Raw genomic sequence first — 21,750 nt, 5'->3', positions numbered from 1 at the left:
AAAATGGACTAGGGATAAAAATTTGTAGATGGGTAAGAAACTGGCTACAAGATAGAGAACAGAGAGTGGTTGTAAACTGTGCAGTTTCAGGTTGGATAACAGTACTGTGGTGTACCACAGGGTTCAATGCTAGGGCCTCTTTTATTTAAAAAATTAATTAACGATATAGGGGTGGGATTACCCAGCAAAGTTTCCATCTTTGCAGATGACACAAAACTGTGCAGGGTGATTAGAACCAACAAGAATGTCTACACGCTTCAGAGAGATCTAACATATTTCCAAACTTGCATTTCTGCTCAAGCTTCTAACCCAAAACGCCTTTTAATACATTTAAATCCCTTGTCAACCCTCCCTCACCCAAGCCACCAGCCACTATCCATGCACAAGATCTTGCTTCCTACTTCAGGGATAAGATTGACAAGATCAGAGATGAATTGGTATGTTACAACTCAGTTGGTGGTCTGCTCAATTCCATACCTGAGCCCTCAGATGCATTTACTTCATTTGCTCCCATGAATGAAGATGACGTATCTCAGGGCTATTTTTCAGTAGGCTCTAGCAGGAACTGAGGCCCTTATTCTAGTTCACTCTTTCTGACAAAATATTTCTTTGATGGATAACACCATGTGCACTGCAGGTGAGGCAGGTGTTACTTGTGCAGAGATAATTAGATTTGGGTGGGGTTTTACACCCACCTCACCTGCAGTGCACATGGTTTTGTCCATCTAAGAAATATTTTGTCAGAAAGAGTGAACTAGAATAAGGGCCTCAGTTCCTGCTGGAGCCTACTGAAAAATAACCCTGACGTATCTGCACTTCACTACCTCTCCTCTTGACCCTATACCCTCACAAATAAGTAAATCTCTGTCTCTTGTGCTCATCCCAAGCTTATCTAAAATCTGTTACCTCTCTTGGTGCCTCTGGTGTCTTTCCTTCATTGTTCAAACACGTACTTTTCACTAAAGATTCTGAAAAAAACCCCACAGAATTCTGACCCAAGCTGTCTCTCAAACTACCATCCTATGTCTCAACTACCTCCAAACTACTTGAAAGACTTGCCTACACTTGCCTCAGAAAATTTCTTAACTCGCACAACTTATTGGATCCGCTTCAGTCAGGCTTTCGTTCCCAACACTCCACAGAAACAGCACTGACTAAAGTTGTAAATGATCTGGTCACTGCTATGTCTAAAGGCCACTATTCACTACTAATTCTTCTAGATCTCTCTGCTGCTTTTGACACTGTTGACCACGCACTTCTCATACAAACACTAAAATCCCGAGGTCTTAAAGACACAGCCCTTTCTTGGTTCTCATCCTACCTATCTAACCGCTCTTTTAGTGTTAATTTCTCTGATTCTACCTCCTCTTTGCTACCTCTTTCAGTTGGAGTACCTCAGGGTTCAGTTTTAGGTACTCTGCTTCTCTCAATCTATTCCTCATCTCTTGGCAAAATAATCAGCTCTTTTGGATTTCAGTACCATCTGTATGCGGATGATACTCAGCTCTACCTATCCTCCCCGGACTTGTCTCCATCTGTATTGAGCATGTCTCTGAATGCCTTTCTGCAGGTTTCATCCTGAATGTCATATCGCCATCTCAAACTTAATATTTAAAAAACAGAATTATATTTCTGCCAATAAATAGTAGTTGCCAACCAGATATCTCTATAGCTGTTGAGAATATGACAATCACTCCTACCTCTCTAGCTCGCTGCCTAGGTGTTACCCTTGACTCTGAACTTTCCTTTGTTCCCCACATTCAATCTGTCCAGAAATCATGCCACATTCACCTAAAAAACATATTCAAAATTCGCCCTTACCTTACACAAGACACTGCAATCCAAGCTCTCATCATCTCACGCATTGATAATTGCAATAGTCTCCTTATTGATCTTCCCCAATACAGACTCTCACCACTACAGATCATCATGAATGCAGCTGCGAGGCTAATATTCCTAGCCAGACATTCATCATCTGCAAAGCTACTCTGTCAGTCACTTCTTTGGTTACCTGTATTCTACCGTATTCAATACAATTTTTTTTTTAATTACACACAAAGCCATAAACCAAACTACACCATCACACATCTCTTCTCTTGTCTCAAAATATCATCCAACCCGACCTCTATGCTCTTTACAAGATCTGCGTCTCCCTTCCACAATTATTATTCACTCCCATTCCCAATTGCAGGACTTTCTTCGGGCTGCACCCACTCTGTGGAATGCCATCCAAAGCACAATAAGTCTCCAAACCTATAAGCGTTCCCTGAAAACTCACCTCTTCAGGCAAGCTTATCAAATTCCAAAACCAGCCACTTAACCACATATACCGTTCCTATCTAATCTCATCCCCACTGTACAGTCGACAAATATCCACTTTTTCTTTTTCACATTTTCAATCCTCCTGACCCATGGCCAAACTGCTGGTTCACTGTATCTTACAGCACACCAGGAACCTTGCATTCTAGTGGAATTAATGCAATAAAGAATACAGTATCTATCCTTATGTATCAATGCCTATTTCCCTATAGATTGTAAGCTTGAGAGCAGGGCCTTCCTACCTTTTGACTGTCTCTAAATACTCTGTTTGTTGTATCACTGTCTCCTTTTGTAAAGCGCAACGGAATATGCTGCGCTATATAAGAAACTGTTAATAAATAAAATAAATAAACTGAGGTGAAAATGAGGTTCAGTGGGGGCGTGGCTTGGACGAGCTAGGAACAGGCAGCAGTCTCCTGGAGCTCCTGCATCCCATCCTGAATATTATCCTATTTAAACCTGATAGACGACTCTGGAGCTGGCGCTGCTGAGAGAATACTTACCTGATCACCTGGTGCCCCCTGCTAAATCGCTGCCGCTGTCTTTATCTGCCGCTCCGGGAACTTCATCGGCTGCGGCCTACTGCTCCTCCGGCTCTGTCACTCGCGGCCAACTGTCCTGCACGGAGCGTGACGCTCTGACCGCAGGTGGCGTAGTGGACTGGGGGGCTGGGGCTGGTGACCTCTCCGGATTTGCTTGGCGGGGGAAGCGGCTAGCGGTCTCTGAAGTGACTTGCTGCCGCGGTCCGCACGGGGAGAGCCGGCGCCATCTTGCCTGACTCACGGAGCCATCAGGCGGCGGGGCTGCGCGAAAATTAACAAAAAGTCTGCTTTTGCCAGACACTGCAAGAGTGACTCCACATCCCTCCATTGCCGTACAGCTGTTATACTGCAATAACTGCTACTGTGGTGAGTAGTGACGGTGACCACATATTTGGCGCGCAGACGCCATTTTTTCTGTTTGGAAGCCTGGCTGCGGATCTGGTGATAAAGCTTTGCCTCCTGTGACTGCACCATCAGTCTCTATCTACCACTGCCCTTTGTAACACACTTCAAACAACTACCAGCCTGGATAAACATGGATCTCCTTTTACTACAGATCCTACGAGAGATACAGGAATCCTCTACTAGATTATGCCGGCAGCTGGATGTCCTAGTCAGTGGTGACTCATCTCCCCAGTATCCCGTTGGTAATCGTGATGTGGTCGATATGGGTGATATTCCAATACGCATGGAACCTCTGGCCCCCTCTGCTGCAATCCTGGATTCTGAAATCCTGTGTGTAGGTCAGAAGGGGGATCTATCCCCTTTATTTCACTACGGAAGATGCAAGACAAAAACTGCGAGGGAGGCATACAGGTCTATAATTCCTTTGTCATATCCTGCCATGGGCATGGCTACTGCAATGGACTCACACTTCTATGTAGACCTGTGCATGCCTGTGATTGATTGGGGTACTGCTCCTGTTTGCACCGATGAAGCTACAGTTTGCCTCCAGTTTTTTGTTAAGATCCTGCAGACTATGGTTGTTTTCTATTCATGGTACTACATTTGCTTCGGATGTCACCCTAGCTGTACACGTGAGACTAATCCTTTCTACAATACTCCCATTTTGCTATATTACGAGACTGAGAAATGGCCAGATTAGCAGCCTATTTACGCCAAATTGTCAATCCATGTTATATGCGCTATACTGCTATTTCGCACTGCAACGTTTGCTCATAATGTTATAATATCTCTGACGTCTACAATCCACCAGGCTTTAGCATTATCTTTTTAATGACATAAGCTAGGCAGAAATGACTGCTTTATCTACAATTGTTTGGGGTAGGCCGGGTTTTAACTAGCCCACTTATCCTGACAATCCTGCCCCAGCTATTACCCATTTGGTCTTCTATTTGGGGGGGGGGGGGTTATGATATCAGTATTCAAACAATCTTATCCTATATCATGTTGATATTATGTTGCTCTCCTTATTGAACCACAATCCACTTTTGTATTTCTATCCTGTCAATAATGTAATAATATGCTGTGTTCTCTATATATCACATATCACTTTGACGAATATTATTCTCCCACAAACCTATATACTTAGTGGAATGGTTATTGCACTTTGGCTGGGTGTAGGGTCATATATGCATAGCCCTTGAGAGATCCTGATGCTGACATCCGGTGGTCTTGTTTGAGGGGGGGGGGGGGGGGGGGGTTTAGTCATTAATGGGTGGGTATAGGTAGGATTTAGTACTAGGTAGATTAGTTAGTGGGATAGGGGGTAATGGTTAAGGGCTCCAGGTATACCTAAGTTGGGGGTAGGTCATACAGGGTGGGGGTTTTTTGGGGATGGTTTGTTTTGGGTTCATTAGAGTTTATTTTATTTTTGTGTGATAGATGGGTATATACATACATTATTCTAGTTCTATCTGATTATTGCAGTGACTAAGGAACATTATATGTCCATTCTCTACTGTGTAGGAGGGTATTGTATAATACAACACATGCTTACTATTTGGTTACAATTTTTGCACTGTTGCTGCAGGTTCGGTCCCGAATGGCGCCTTCGGGTACTGAAATAAACATATCCACCCTATAGCGATATCCTTTGACAACATGTTATGTAAGCCCTGCCTATGTATGTTCAAGCACCACGTATTTATGCTCCATATGTTCCTAAATTGCCAGCTCCATGGGTCACTGCTGTGGCTATACCTATGTTCGTTTGGGGAGTTACTTTGTATGTTGTTTGCAAAAAAATTCAATAAAAATTATTGAATAAAAAAAAAAAAAAAAAATGAGGTTCAGTGTTGATAAATGCAAGGTTTTGCATCTTGGGAGACATAACCAGTTTGCTGGTTATAATCTAAGCATTGTGGCATTGGATAAATCAGAATCGGAAAAGGATCTAGGAGTCCAAATCAATAAAAACTGGGGTGTACTGCTCAGTGTCATGTAGCAGCAAAGGGATACGGTCATTGGGTCACCACCAAGTAGGTCGACATGCATATAGGTCGACATGATTTTAGGTCAACATGCAGTAAGGTCAACAAGACTTTAGGTCGACACGGGTTAGGTTGACAGGGTCATTATGTCGATATGGGTTAGGTCGATATGGTCATTAGGTCGACATGGGTTAGGTCAACAGGGTCATTATGTCGACATGGGTCCTTAGGTCGACATGGTTTTTTTATGTTTTTTTGAGCCGACATGTGCCGACAGGCAGTATTTCATGCCCTACCATCCACTAGGGCATGGTGGGAGAATAAAATAGTGTGCGAGCCATGCGAGGGGACGCGGTGGTATGTTTCGGTGTCCATGTCGACACAACATGTGCAGTCAGGAGGTATTTCATACCCTACCATCCACTAGGGCGTGGTGGGAGAATAAAATAGTGTGCCGAGCGCAGCGAGACACCACGCCCGAAGCATGGCGAGCGCAGCGAGCCATACGAAGGGACGTGTTGGTACCTTTCGATGCCCATGTTGACACAACATGTTCCGACAGGCGGTATTTCATGCCCTACCATCCACTAGGACAAAAGAGTAAAAAAAAAAAAAGTCTACTTTTTCACTGTTGACCTTACCCATGTCGACCTAATGACTCTGTCGACCTTACCCATGTCGACCTTATGACCCTGTCGACCTTACCCATGTCGACCTAATGACCCTGTTGACCTTATGGCCCTGTTGACCTAACCCACGTCGACCTAGACTCATGTCGACCTTCCTGCATGTTGACCTAGACACATGTCGACTTAAATGCATGTCGACCTAATGGTGTTCACCTAATGACTGTCTAGCGAAGAGCAACCAACCTAATAAAAGGGTTGGAGAATATAAGATATTAAGATAGATTGGACAAACTGGGATTGTTTACACTGGAAAAGAGAAGTTTAAGGGGAGAAATACTCAACATGCACAAATATTTTAGGGGCCAATATAACAAACTGTCAGGAACCATTTTTGCTTTGAGGAAGGAGTCTAGGACACATGGGCATGCGTTTGGACTAGAGGAGAGAAGTTTTCGTACCTTTAGAAGGAAAAACTTATTTACGGTCAGGGCAATTAAACTATGGAACTCTCCTCCTGGAGAGGTGGTATCGACAGACACAATAAATATATTAAAAATAAGGTTGGACAAACATTTATTGGTTAAAAACATCCAGGGGTACAAATACAATAATTTGTCCAAAATTAAATCAAAATACACAATTCATATATAGGGATATAAAAAAAATAGGCCATACCCTCTAACCAAAGGGTAAACTTGATGGACATATGTCTTTTTTTCAGCCTAAATTACTATGTAACTATGTTAAAAAGCTATAAAGGGTATAAAATATATATATATATATATATATATATATATATATATATAAAACAAAATTATTAGACTTGTTTTGAGCAATTCAAATCAATTAATAGACTAGACTCAAGTGCGATAAATAAAAAAAAAAAGAACTGATTAACCAATGAATGATAGCATTAATATTTATAAAGGGCACTTTTTAGTCCTCATTACATTGACATGGGCAGAGAGCAGTCTCAGAGCATCAGAAGTGCTATAATCGCCAAATACAAGACCTCTAGACAGTACAAGGCCATCTCTAAAGACCCTGGCATCCCTGTTTTAACAGTGCATAGTGGGGCAGATGCAGGGGGGGTAACCAGAACTTTGTGGGCCCCAGCGACCGGGCCCCATAGCAGCTGCATCCCCTGCACCCTCTATAGTTACGCCACTGGGCAGATGTATTATGCCTAGTAAAGTGATAAAGTGGTGATAAAGCGTTAATAAAGTGGAAGGTTATGATGCACAAGCCAATTATCTGGTTTTATTTTTTAAATAACCATTAGGAGTTGATTGGCTGGTGTGCTATCACTGTCCACTTTCTCACTGTTTTATCACCATTGTATCACTTTACCAGGCTTAATACACCTGCGCTAATGTTATTAAGAAGTATGCTACTCAGGAAACTTTGAGAACCTCCCTAGTTTTAGGGTAAAGAGAAAAATCAATGATAGAAATCATTAATTGATGGTAAAAACTGTACAAAACAACAGCTAATAGCTGATGTAGAATATGATGCATTTCAGGCGCTGGTCACCTAGCGGTAGTCATCCCAACTACCTCCAGGAGACGAGTACCAGAATACCAACATTAATGAAGAACTCCGACTGCCAGAATGCCGAACATAAGTATGCCTCTGTGTTAGGGTTAGGCTGAGGTGGGGTTTAGGCACTAAGGAGCTAATTAAGGTGACGAGGTGGTGAGAATAGGGTTAAGGTGGCCATACATCAGGAAGATATTGTACCCAATCATACAATCTCAACTGATTGTAAGATGGATTGTATGCAGATTGTGTGCACATCTTGTGTACACAATCATGCAGTAGATGGATTGTATGATTGATTGTATGATCGATTGTGTGTAGATTGTGTGTCCAAAAACCACCAAGGACTGCCGGGGATTTCAAGGGAAATTGTACACAATCATGAGCGCAATCGATCTTAAGATCGATCTTTCTGATGTATGGCCAGCTTTAGGCTGAGGCGAGGAAAGGTTTGTGTTTGGGGGAGGGGCCGGTATACTCACCTAACCCGTCTGGATTCCCTTAACCCCTTTGCTGGCACTCCCGAGAATTTTCCGGGCTATGCGCCAGTGCCCAGTCTGGCAAACCCGGAAAATCATCTGGAGTGCCACTGTTTGCGCTCTCTCTTGCCAGGCAGCGCCGCTGAGATCAGTGCTGCGCTCAGCTTCAGCCGCTGCCCAGCTCCTGTTGTCCGGCCCTGTCTGCGTGCAGCGTGACCTTGCTAACTTCATGCCGTACACAGCCGGGTTGCCGGGGACTCATTGAGACCCTGGGAAGCTAGTAACAACCTCCTTCCCCTCTATCAAATATTCCTACTGTATTTGCAACATGATAGAGTCTGTCTTTGCAGCAGCCTGTGTCTATGTGAAGCTTGGTGTGCCCTTTTTGGTGGCCTTAAAGCTGGGTACACACCTAACAATATATCTGCAGACTGATAGGGCAGTGTCTTCTGCATTCACGCTGCCTAATTAATCATGACGGACATCACAACTGGGATGGCATTGAAACGTTAACACATGCACAGCTGCAAACTGCACACAGCTACCATGTCATGATAATTATAATAAGTTACTCTCGCTGGGCAGCTGTGTTTGTTGAATATCTGTAAATGCACTACTGAATAAACAAATAAAAAAAATAAAAAATAAAATCACTTTGGCCAGGGGACTGATTCAGACCTGAGAGCTAATTAGAGAATTTGCAAATCAAGCAATTATTAAACAACTGCACATATGTACCATTCGCATGTGTGAGGGAGATTAGGGACAGAAAATGTGTATGGATCGTATATGCAAGGGGGTTGGATTTGATCGATAGGAAGCATTTGGGGGTGGAAACCTGACTTTTTCCACGTGTGTGAATAATCGCAGACGTGTCCAGGCATTTAAGAGGAGGGTCTGTGACGTCAGAGATGACCACTTCCACCCTGTCTCAGTCATAGAGTAGAGGAAGGTTCACAGTTTGCACAGATGACAAAAAATGTTTGATGGTTCGGGAATTGTGTATGGAGTTTTGATAGCGATTAGTTAGTCATTCGCAATTCACTCACAATTGAGCAAATCCACTGCGAATTCTCACATTAGCGGTCATGTCTGAATCAGGCCCTATGTTTGCACATACGAACCACAACCCACGTACCCCAGTCTATAAGACTCAATAAAATAGCAGTATTTAAACAGTGCAAAAACAGAAAAGGAACACAAAACAAATTACTACATGCAATCAGCACAAATGATCTATGAAACTAATCAGTTTACCTTTTAATTCAAGTAATCTATATTTATAAAGTGCTTACCTAGGAAAGTCTTCATCCTGCCATTCTTCTTTCACTTCCACATCAACATTTCCCATACGAAGTGTGGCCTCTGTGGTCCCCATCTGTCTGTAAAGATCAGTGAGGACTATAGAACGCAAATCCAGAGATTCAAATACCCTAGAAAAAGTGTTGAAAATACAGTATTTACCAATGTTTTTATGTTGCGTCATATTATGGTGAATGGCCCAAATGGAATCCAAGCCCTTTGCATGTGTACTAGCACAAGTGTTCATTCATCTGAAATCCACAATTTAATGATTTTGCCATTTGCAATTTGTGTTTCTTCACATACGATCTTGAAACCTGAAAATGGGCATAAAACACCTAATTGAAAACTTTATTGCAGGGGTTCTTAAACTATAATGCTTTGAGTCCACTTCAGACAATAAAAATGATTACAGAACCCCAGCAAGTTACCACAGAATGGCCACCACACATGTGAGGTCAGCAGACTGCACATACATAGCATTGCAGAGACACAAAACAAGTGAAGTAACTAATAATACAACAGGGAGGCAATGCGTAATGGGGGATGAAAGTGGGTGGCGGAGAGATGGAAGATGGGGGCAGTAGGTGTTTACTTTTTTTTTTTACTTTTATTGACAGGTTTGTACAATACACAATGGCTCTTATTCAGATCTGATAGTAGTACAAATTCGTTCTCAAAATGGGCAAAACCATGCACGCTGCAGGTGGGGCAGATGTAACATGTATAGAGAGAGTTAGATGTGTGTGTTATTTTGTTTCTGTGCAGGGTAAATACTGGCTGCATTATTTTTACACTGCAATTTAGATTTCAGTTTCAACACACCCCACCCAAACTTAACTCTCTCTGCACATGTTACATCTGCCCCACCTGCAGTACACATGGCTTTTCCCATTTTGAGAACAAATTTGGACTGCGATCAGATCTGAATAAGGGCCATTATGTACAGTATATTAAATGTGGAAAACAATACCAAAGCTTGAGACATGTGGTGACATCTGTATAACATATGTTGTCCAACAAAAGCAAAATACAATAAAATATATAAACTCTGTTGTGTGGTTTGTTCTGATTAATAATAAAATGGAATACCTGCATTGAGTACTGTATATACTCGAGTATAAGCCAAGTTTTTCAGCCCTTTTTTTTGCTGAAAAAGCCCCCCCCCCCGGGCTTATACTCGAGTGAGTGGCTTAAATAAGATGTCTGCCGGCCTCCTTAACTGAGGACATATCTAGTGCAGGAGGCCGGGCCACTATAGTATGGCCATGGAGCCAGTAGACGATGTCTACAGGTCTCCATGGGTTGTGGCCTAGCCTCACTGCAAGCCAGGACCTCAATTTAGCTGGCTACTCACATCAAAGTATAATTTGATGTGTATAATTAGGAAGGGTGATTTGGAATTTGTATACCTAAATAAGTAATCTGGTTACCTGGGACCCATTTGAATGGAGATGATGCACCTCAGCCCATTTAAGCCTCTGGAAAAAGGCCAAAGCTTCAGTTTTTAAATAGTTGATTTCAAAACCAGATATCAATTCAAACACAGTAAAGATTGAAAGTAGATGTTGAAAATAAAATACAGCAGTATGTCGTCAGCAAATGCAGAGAACTTAAGATAACAATTACTCGATCTGTATTAAAATCCATTGGAGCAGAGTAAAGGCCCCCATACATTAGTCCGACTTGTCCTAAGGACAAGTCGGACCTGATTTCCCCCTGCAGCTCCCCTGGAGGGGGACACACGATTAGGCACTGATGTGCCAAGTTTTGCAAATGATACATTGCATGCGATGTATCATTTGCAACTCCCGGGGAGCTACAAGGTGGAGGGAGCAGGGGGGCAAGGGACATCCAGGTGGCGGGTGGAGGACGCTCCGAGGTGGCTGGGGGGCGCTGCTAGTAGCCCAGAGGCAGCGGACGCTGCGGGGGACATAGGCGGCAGTAATGTAGACGCAGGCAGGGGGAGCCGGGAGCTGTCAGCGCTGGAGAAAAAAAAGCCCATACAATGAATGTGCGGCCTGTGATTGGCTGAGCGCTCTCCCCCGCAGTCCCCCGCAGCGTCCACTGCCTCTGCGCTACTAGAAGCGTCCCCCGCCCCCCCCCCCCTGCTCCCTCCACCGGACGGAGCATTGACAGCTCTCTGCTCCGGCTCCCCCTGCCCATCTCCCTCGCCAGCATCTGCCGCCTGTGTCCCCTGCCCGGCTGCACATAAGATTTAGCAAATCTTATGTGCAGTCGGTCCGACCTCCCGACTCTGACCCGATGCGCACGGGACCGCGCATTGGGTCGGACCGGGTGTCTATACCTGCGATTTGGCCCGATTTCACTGCCCGATCCATCTGAATCGGGTGAAGTCGGGACCAAATCGCATAGTGTATGGGGGCCTTTACCAGGAAGCAGTTATATAGCTTTAAAATATGTTGCTGTATTTGTGAGGAAAGAAGTTTGTAATATGTGGCCGAAAGACCACCTGGTCCCAGGTTTTCCCATTTGTTAAGGACTTGATAAAAGCTCCTATATCTGTAGTAGTAATGGGGGAAATCAGGGCTTCCCTACCTGAATTCTGTTGTCTAGGACCCTTTTCGGTATCTAAAGACGAGTCAGGTATTGTGTGAAAGTCGCCCCCTAATATCAGGTAGTCTTCCACCCAATCTTGAGAATTAGCAAATAGATCAGAGGAAAAAAACAGTATTCGGACCCGTGAGGGCATAAAGACATACCAAAGTGAACATTTCTTGTTCAATATCCACTTTAAAACAAAAAACTTCCTTCAGGATCTACCCATTCATCCCTTATTTCATAATGTAAAGTTTTCCTAAAGCAAAACTCTTGAGTTTTAGTGGTGAAGGAGGCTTGACTATAACCACCAACCCAATTATATTTTAATGTGTTAGGGTCGAATGCTTTTCAGTGCGCTTCATTTAAAAACACGACATCAAGACAGATTTTCCTTGAGATCTTTTTTCCGTTTAATTGGAGAGTTCAGTCCTTCAAAATTCCAAGAGACTAGTGTAAGTTCTTAAGTATATTATTAGAGGCATCATCACGACATGCCCCCATCTTTAGCTGATACCTTGTCTTTTGAAAGTAAAAAAGCGAAGCCACATCATAAACCCCATCCCTCTGTCCCAGCAAGCAAGGGGAAAGTCAGAACTAATAAGAAACCAATCAGAATGCCTCAAACAAATCCAAATAATATACTGAGTCGCAGTTTGTGCAACAATTAATAAAAACAAAAAAACAATTGTAACCGTCTAAATTTTTTATTTATTTTAACCCAGGCCAACAATTCAAAGAACCGTTCAAATATCAACAATTTACCTAGTAGCTTAGATAAAAAAAAGAACTATTAAATAAATCAAAACAAGCGGTGTCTACGGTGACAGTGTGCAACCTCCTTTGACAATATTGGTATTAATCCAATAACATTGTGCCATAATTTCAACCCATATAGCATGTATGCTGTGAAAGAAAGACAATCATCGGAGCAATACTTATCAGTTCACAAGCATGTCAGTCAGCATCGTCCATCTGAGGTTGGGAAGAAGCAGTGTGTTGAAGTAATGCTGTTTGTCTGCATAAACGAATCTCTGGTGAAGAGATCGTTGCAGACCTGCCGAGAATTCTCTTTATCTAGATGGAACTTTTAAGGAAAAGTCCTAGAAAATTAGCAATTCCAAGCCTTCATAACGCAGATTCTTAGGGCAGTATTCAATTACCCTAATCGCGATGTGCAGCGAATCCTGTTTAGGATTCGCTGCACATTCACCATGTTATGGAGGGCTGGAGCCCTCGCTGCCAGCCCTCGCTGACACAGTATTCAATGAGGCAGGGGCTGACGGCGAATGTGAACCCCTGTGGCGTATGCCGCAGGGAGCCGGGGGACGATGGCAGGTAGGGAGATGGAAGTCTCCCTGCCTGCCCCAGAACATATGTGGGGGGGAGGTGGGCTCCCCGGGAGCCAGGCAGCACAACCTGCCCCCCGGGAGAGCCAGCAGGGGACGGGGTATGCACTGCTCCCGATCGTGCATATGTAATGATCGGGAGCAGTGAATATATGAATATGTAATGAGCGGCTCTCAGCCCCCTGCTGTGTAAAAAAAAATATATTTTTTTAAATTAAATATATATTCATGTGCTGTAAGCACATGAATAAAAGTAGCATGCCCCTTCACAGAATAAAATTCCTGATTTTTTGACAATTTAAAAAAACAACATTATTTTAAAAGTTCACATTCCACTTCACCATGAAAAGATGGCGATTGCTACACGGTGACACACGGCGAAAATCACTTAGAGAGCAATTCGCCATCTTCTCATTGAATACACTCACGGCGAATCACATTGAAAAACCCATTTAAAAACCACAGCGAGTTGCGAGAGTATCAGACGGTGAATTGTCCCTCATTCACTGTTCACCGTCGGCGAAAAGTGCAAGTTGAATAGGGTGATTCACTTTCTGACACATAAAATCACCTTCCAAAGTGAAAATAGAACAAATTCGCCATGAAACATGACGAATTGGCCTCATTGAATACTGCCCTTAGACTTTGGCCTTGTCGAGATAGTTCAACAATTTAAAAGTCACCGGTCTAGGTCTTTGCTGTGTAGACTGTGTCTCGGGTCCGATACGATGTGCTCTTTCTACCATACAAGAGGAAGATGCTGAAGACCCAGGGTCTCAGAGAGCTATTTGGAAACCAGATGCATAAGGTCTTTCGAACAAACTGATTAGGGAAGGCCGATGAGACGCAATTTTTTTCTTTTGGTGTGGTTTTCCAAGTCTTCCACCTAATCGTGTAGTGCCGCAAGAGCAGAGTCTTGGGAACGCAATTGTGTCTTCCAATGTGGATATGCGGTCTTCTGCTTCAGTAAGCCGTTTGGTATGATGTGAAAGTTGTGCTGCAGCAACATTAATGGCTTCAGTCAAAGGTGCTAATTTTGTATCCAATAAAGGTAATATGATGTCCACTATTTTTTTGACTCCTTGAATAGAGAAAGGACTGTAGTTATCCAGCTCAGGCGTTACATCAGCTTGGTCTTCTCTCACAGGTGATTTCATGGATAATGAATCATCAGACAAGGCTACTTTTTCTTTGTCATTAGCTCCACCTTTGGTCTTGGCCTGAGATCCTCTGGGAGCCCAGGGTTTTTTTTCCCACGTACTTCTCCATGGTTTTGTGCAGATGATACCTCGAATGGCCCGTGAGAGTAAAACAAACCCAAATGCTACAGAAGAGATTGGTGTTGTTATTAGATTATTATTAAGACTAATATAGGGTTTCTGTGGTTGAATAAAGCCTATAGTTATTTTATAGCAGGAAGAAAGATGATAAAGCAACACTACATCCACTGCAGTGGCCGTGATGGGCTGTATTATATATGCAAGGGCTGTATAGTATAGTATAACTGTATCTGACACCCCCAACACAGTATATATATAGGAGGGGGAATACACTACCCCCTACCCCTTATGGAGACACTCCAACTATCAGTGCTTGTAGGGAGTTCTTCTCCCGCTGGATTAAAGATGGCTCCCGGCATTTGATTAAGGGCTGCTGTGGCTGCAGTGTCCAGATGACGGACCAGGGAGTTTTTGCTGATTTCTACCTCCTGGGGATTGTCAAGGACTCCTGTGATGGTAGCAAATGGCCGGGGTAATCCAAACAGCGCAGTTTCAATGGAGAGGTCAAAAGGCAGCTATCCAGAGCAGACTCAGACGGCAAGTATAGATACAGCGCTGCTCAGCCCCCCCCAGCTATCTCCGGACTCCTCTGATGTGTCACGATGGCGCCGAAGTCAGCAGGTAAATGGCCCCTCCCCCTCTATGGACACAAACCATAAAGGCTTCTCTCCACAGCACTGTTTGAGAGACTCTCGGGTCTCAGACCCAGAAGTCCAGAGACAGTGCCGCATTGCTAGGAAAGCTCTTATCACAAGATCTTTCACTTGCGTTACTAATCACATATGTTAGTGCATATGCGATTAGTAAGATTAGTAAGAATGCAGCAGCCGGTGGAGACAGGTGGTGGATGTTAGTTCATCATGCCCCTACCCCTTCCTCCAATTACTGTGGTGCCTGGGGATGCCCTCGCCCCATAAATCTGCCCTGTGTCTGTGTGCAAGGCAACTGAAAGCCCAGATTTTAAGCATTCAGTTCTACTAGTAAAAAAATATATCTAAATATACTGTAAATATATTGACAAAATAATAAAAGAAAGTGAAACAAATCTTACAACATTGAAAAAAAATGTATTGCATTTTCTGATTGATTTTTTTCTGTTATCGCCACCCTGAGATGGTCATTACAGAAAAAGTTATGCAATGTTACAAGTATTACTATGGTCACTGTAAAAATAGCATTGCTCTTTCAAAGCACATGGAATCTATCACTGGTAGAACTGCTTGTATATAAGATAGAAACAAGAAGACCTAGCACTCGTGAAAACACAAATTCCAACAGGCAATACAGGTTTTGTCTTTTGATAAACTGATCCAGACCTGATCACTCATCTGCAAAGCTGCAGATGACTGCATGTAGACAGCTGCCGCTCAGACAGAAGGAAAACTTGCCTGCTATCAGCTATCAGCAACTCAAGAACCAGTCTTTGCAAATTCCCCAACTCTACAACACATACAGGCTGATTGAGGCCGGTGCCAACATCACATACCTTCCCTTTAAAATGCCTGGGCAAGTCTGCCTTTTTTCAGAAACGGACAGAAAATGGCCAGTTACTACCCCCTAATGCCGAGTTCGTGTAAGTCAAATTGAGAGGCAATGGCAATTAGATCCTATAGCTACTGTATCTTTATTGGTATATTGCGTGCTGTAATCCAAATAAATGCACTGTCCTGTAATAGTTGAACTGACTGCAAATTCGCACATTAGCGATCAACTCTGAATTAGGCCTTATGTCTAGTGCTGTGTGTCATCTATAAAAATATGCTCACTTTGTCTTCCATTCAGCAATAAGTTTGCACAATTAGAGCCGGGTACACAATGCAATAATCTCGGCTTGAAATGTAGTTTCAACCTGACTCGGAATGACATGCAGTATCGTCTGGAAAGCCAGTTTGCATGCTGCTGCAGTTGCATGCGATATTGTCTGGTTGATCGTGCTGCACGACCTAAAGAACAATATTGCATGCATGCAAGGTAATGAAGAACGAAACAAGGAATTGTTACATCTTTCATTACATCATTGTAAGCTGGGTACACGCTGGCAAATTTTTCAGACATTGGGTGAGATTCACCAAACTGAAAATGCCGTAAAAACCCAGTTTTTGGGGTTTGTACCGCATTTCCATATGCAGCAAAGCCCCATCGCCGGGGCTTCGCTGCGGGGGGGTTACGCCAGTTCTATATGGCGTAACCCCATGGAAGCCTATGGGCTTCCCTTCGCATCCCCCGCCGCCCCGCGCACCCCCCGCCGATCCGCGCTGCCCTCCCTAACCTGTGTCCGGGCAGCCTCCTGCTGTGCTGCCCGGACCAGTGACCTCCTCCCTGCACCTCTTCTGAGTGCAGGGAGGAGGAAACGGGGCACCCATACAGCGGGTAAGGGTGCAGGGAGGGAGGGGGCAACCCGCTGCACATCGCCAGCCTTCGCCTTGGTGTTAATAATCGCATATGTTAATGCATGTGCGATTATTAACAATGCGAATGCCGGTAATGTACAGCGGGGGTTATTAGTGAATCCCGCCCATTGGAATGAATGTCCATTAGCGGGGATTAAGTGTACACACTGACATAATGTTAATGAAGGATAGAACAATCCTTCATTATCATGGCACAAGTCACTAGCGTTATCACTTGGTTTGATGTGTAGAACATCAAACCATGCGTCTATCACTAGCGACAACGGGAGCGGGCAATCCCTGGTATGCACTGAACGATGCCAGTGACAAATATTTAACAACATTGCTCCAGTGTATACCCTGGTTGGAAGTGTACCACGTTAAAGATACATTGGCCTGTCTGCCTCCATATCATCTTGGTACACATCGCCCCAATTTTCACTTCAGCATCCCTCAATGCACAAACAGGCTGTATGATCTTCTACCTGTGTTCCTGTGATGCTTGAGAGAAAAAAACTTTAATTATTTTATTGCCTTAATGCTTTCTTATAATCTAGTATATTTTAGAGCTGTGTAACAATATACAAGGAAACATTCAATTTTTACATACACAGTATATGGCCTACTGTACAGTACCATACACATCCTTCACTGCACTGATAGGTTTAATGTATGCATTACCATGTACAAAAAACGTCCTATCTATCTATCTATCAATCATTTGACACACATGTAAAAGCTAAGAGGGCTGATATGTGAATATTATATACTGTATGTAGCATTTTCGAGGCCCTACATTCAGTCCTTTGTTCTTCTACAAAATTACTACTGTAAACATGACATGAATAGCAGAAATACACAATAAAAAAGGTAGTTGTACTCAATTGTCTAGATGTACCTTACAGCAAGCAGTATTCTATGCATTCATATGCAGTACCTACCTTCCCAAGAAAATATTATTTAGTCTGCAAGTAAAGGACCACGAAAACGGGCTACGCAGAAATGTCTCCCGCCTCAGCCCTCTGCAGCCAGCAGCGATTCATCATTTATTGAGTCCCTGAAAAATATCTTATTTTTCTGTGGACTAATAAGAGAGCCCTAAAGCTGCTCAATTCCCTCATCTTCGGGAGGCATCGGTGACGCAACGGCGGGCACACAGGGCATGTGTGATCAGGGCTCTGTATCTGGCGTCATCACACAGCTGGGACAGGCTCAGCAGCAGCAGCTGATGCACCAGGCTGCTATTATGGATGGATGTGCAATGAAGGAGACGGGAGCACAAGAAGCAAAGCAGGATGGTTAGAATAGATTCATCATCAGCTACAACCCCTCCCTTCACAGAGGCAGGTTAGTCTGGATTGGACAGAAGCTGGCAGCATCCTGGCACGTCGGACAGCTTCTTTCAGACATAACATGGAAGTAGATTGATTAACAGTAATAATGGGTGCTCAGAGAACGCGATGTGACAGCTGACAATGAACAACTGGAATAACACACGCTGCTTTTTCAAGAACACAAACATTTATTACAGCAGTTAGATCTTATACATTAGTTAGTACAATGTTCAGTTCTTAGATTCCTAAATGGTTTTATACAGCATACAAATACACACTAGCACAGGGACATACCTCCCAACTTCTGCCGAGCTCGATGCGGGACGGAAATTTCGGGGGCGTGGCCTAATTTCGGGGGCGTGGCCTATACTCGCAGTTCTCTCGCGAGGCCACGCCCCCATTTTGCCGCTATGGGGGCATGACCCAGAGGCTCTGTGAGCCTCTAGCCATGCCCCTAGCCCCCTGGCTGCGGGAATAGAAGCTGTGCGCATGCGCACAGCGTTTATTCCCCGCTGCTTAGCAGCCGACAGGGGGGACTCCCAACAGCCCCCCCTCACCGCGGGACACTGCCCCCTGAGGGTGGGACAGCGGGACAGGCCCTGATAATCGGGACTGTTGGGAGGTATGCAGGGACCCGGACGACCCGGATCGCCGGACCGGACATCAAACTCTTGTGCGGGGAGTGTATGGCCGGTTTCACACACTCCGGCTCCTGCCGGACGGTGAAATCCCGCACGGCCAGGGAGCCGTGCCGCACACATTAGTTGTGAATGGACACTATTGTGTCCATTCACACGGGACGGCCACGGCCCGGCCGCGCGGTTGCAACCGGACCCCGTCTCTGGAAGGGACGGCTGCCGGGCTGTGGCCATCCCCTCCATGATAATCGATTTATTATTTATAATCGTCTGGCAGGAGGCGGAGTGTGTGAAACCAGCCTAATGCTGCTTTCACACCGCAAAACCTGATTTAGACCAGGTATTTAAAAACGTTTTTTTAAAACGTGTCAGAGGAAGTTTACCCCCTTTCACACCGCATCTAAATATCTGGTGTAAAGCAGGTTTGCGGTGTGAAAGCTGGGGTGGGGGGCACGAGGGGGGAGAGAGGCTGCTCGCGGGTCCTCCCGCAAAACTGATTAATTTATTGAGGGGGGGGGCTGGGCAGCCTCCCCCCAATGAATCATCAATTTTTACAAAGGACAACTGGGCAGCCGTGCGCCCCCATAGATTAATCAGTTTTGCGGGAGGACCCGCGGGCAGCCTCTCTCCCCCCTGCCCCCCCCTGGACCGGCCACAGTGCACAGGGGAGCAGTGTGAGCCGTTTTCACAATCGCTTTAACAGCCTGGACCGGCTGGACACTCACTGCAGGACAGGAGCCGGCTATCTACAGCACTCCGTCCGGTGACAGCAGACGCTGGAGGTATGACCAGGGGGGCGAGGGGGGAGAGAGGCTGCAAAACAGCGCGGTATGGACACGACACGGGAGGGGGAGGCTGCCCGGGGGTCCCAGCGCAGGGGGTCCCTACAGTGTATGTTATATCAGTGGCGTGGTCCCTGCAGTGTATGGGAACTAGTAGCTGCAGAGACCCCGCCACTGATATAACATACACTCTAGGGACCCCCTGCCCCCAGTGCGAATATTTCCCTCCCTGCACTGCCCAGGGGGGAGGGGGGGGGATCCCGTTTCGGATCCGTTTTGACACCAAAAAAAAGGGGTCTGAAACGGGTAGGACCCTGCTTTTTTACCGTTTCCAAAAACCTTTTTTTTGGAAACGGTAAAATCACTTTGCACCTTTCAGACTGCACAGATTACCATTTCAAAACGGTTAAAAATAGGCAAAATAAAATTTTTTTTGTGCGGTCTGAAAGGGGCATAAATGGCTCTGAAACTGTATTTACAAGTCATGACCAGGTCACAGACTGAACTCCTTTGTTTAATTCCTGCCTTCCTCTGACAATTTTTTTTGTAAATAGATCATTAAGGCGTTTGAGCCTATCTTCTCTAATTTGAAACATCGTATAGCAGCACAATTATGACTTAATCAACGGTGAAATACAATGCAACAGGATAATAGATATTAAATCAATATATCATGCGCTAAATGTTGGCAGCCTAAGGTACAAAACCCAATGTGAAGAACCACTCCACAAACAGACATACAATACCGAACAAGATTTTGGGTTGTCCCCTGGGCGCTCTTGATGTTTTGAGGTATATATGCTCCTCAATCAAGATGGAGAATACCCAAAAAGGAAAGAGAATATAGATACTGTAAAAATCCTTTTAAAATATCAATTCTGCTAGATGGAATTTTCCTAATTCGTACCAGAACAATATGTCTACTAGTGATGTAGACAACTGCACAAATTGGGGGAGATCACTCCTTTCAGCCAACTGCATCCACTCCACTGGACACTTGGTACTCAAATGAAAAGGTAAGAAACCATCATGGTGCAGTAAAATTTAATAAAATCCAGATAAAAAACATAAGCAGAGGGTATACAACATAGGACTCTCACCATAGATATATGTCTACAAGAATTGCAGACACAAAGCGCAAGATGTATTAGCCAAAGGCGTCCCTGGAACTGCTGCGGTAGGTTGGAGTCCTCTGGAGATCCCTCTGTCTTAAAATCCGACCGGTTTCGATACCATGCGGTAGCTTTCTCAAGGTATGAAAGCATGGTCCCCGGTTACAGGTTAAATACCATCTCTCATTAAATGTAGGTGAATCCTAATACCAGACATGGATAATCTAGCCGTCTAAAAACATAATTCATACATAAAACAGAACTAATAATCCAGTCCATGTATTCAAGTGCTTCTGGCCGTATTTGCCGCTCAATTTCTCCGTTCTGGAACTTCCGGTATTGCGTATTTCCGGCTATGACTCATTTCCGGTTTCGGACCTCACCGGAAGTGGACCGTGCGTGTCACGCTCGACTTCCTCTTTCATTTGGAACGCAGAGGAAGTAGTATTTGCGTCTCAAGCGGCGGCCATTATTCTGAGTTACGTCCTACTTGCATTTAGCAAGCAACATATTTCGATGTTTTTCTCAGAAATAAAAAACAATGTATCAGGATACATAGGACTATTTTCAAACAATACATAAATTATAACGATACATTATAAAAACCATTTGGTTTCAAAGTCCTTGTTTAACCCTTTTGGTACCAAGGTCTGATAATAGAATTTTTTTTCCATTTCGCATTTGGCCAGTTTTTTCATTGAATCTCCCCCTCTTATATTGGGACATATTTTTTGGAGGATATAGAAATTCTTTATACATTTAGGGGGGTATTCAATCCCGTTTTTTTCACCACGTTGGGTCGATCTTTTCTGTCGTTATATCATAAAACTGTGTTTTTGTTTTTTCTCGTATTCAATGTTTGGTTTTCGTCTAAAATATATATTTTTTTTCTTCTTTTTTTCGTTTCTCGCGACCGTCGATTTTGCTATTTATCGAATTTTCGTAAAGTTTTTCTCTAATTTAGTCGTTATTTTAGGCTGATCATATTCAATGTTTTTTTTTTTTGTGTGAAATATGCTGTCCTCGTGCTATTATATCGCCGGTATATTCCTGACATTTTTTTATGGCGTTCTTTTAAAAAAAAAATTGTAATATGATTAATT

The 21,750-nt window shown here is 44.0% G+C and overlaps 1 protein-coding gene across 3 annotated transcripts in view; it reads right to left on the bottom strand.

Annotated features, from left to right (window-relative positions):
* Positions 1 to 18,082, bottom strand: part of ATCAY (ATCAY kinesin light chain interacting caytaxin) — a 64,606-nt gene extending 46,524 nt beyond the window's left edge. The window contains exons 1-2 of one of the 3 annotated variants that reach the window (XM_083179364.1): positions 17,723 to 18,082; positions 9,197 to 9,334 (exon numbers count right to left, since the gene is read on the bottom strand). In XM_083179364.1, coding sequence (XP_083035490.1) covers positions 9,197 to 9,279 — 83 coding nt within the window. In that variant the 5' untranslated portion in view covers positions 9,280 to 9,334; positions 17,723 to 18,082. The remainder of the gene's footprint in view (positions 1 to 9,196; positions 9,335 to 17,722) is intronic. The other 2 variants (XM_083179363.1, XM_083179362.1) reach the window with 2 other exon arrangements.
* Between the last annotated feature and the right edge of the window lie 3,668 nt (positions 18,083 to 21,750).

This window comes from Crinia signifera, chromosome 1 (genome assembly GCF_055691185.1).
Source record: "Crinia signifera chromosome 1, ASM5569118v1, whole genome shotgun sequence".
Classification (NCBI taxonomy): Eukaryota; Metazoa; Chordata; class Amphibia; order Anura; family Myobatrachidae; genus Crinia; species Crinia signifera.
Note: the sequence above shows the minus strand (reverse complement) of the source record. Positions and strands in the feature narration are given on the sequence as shown.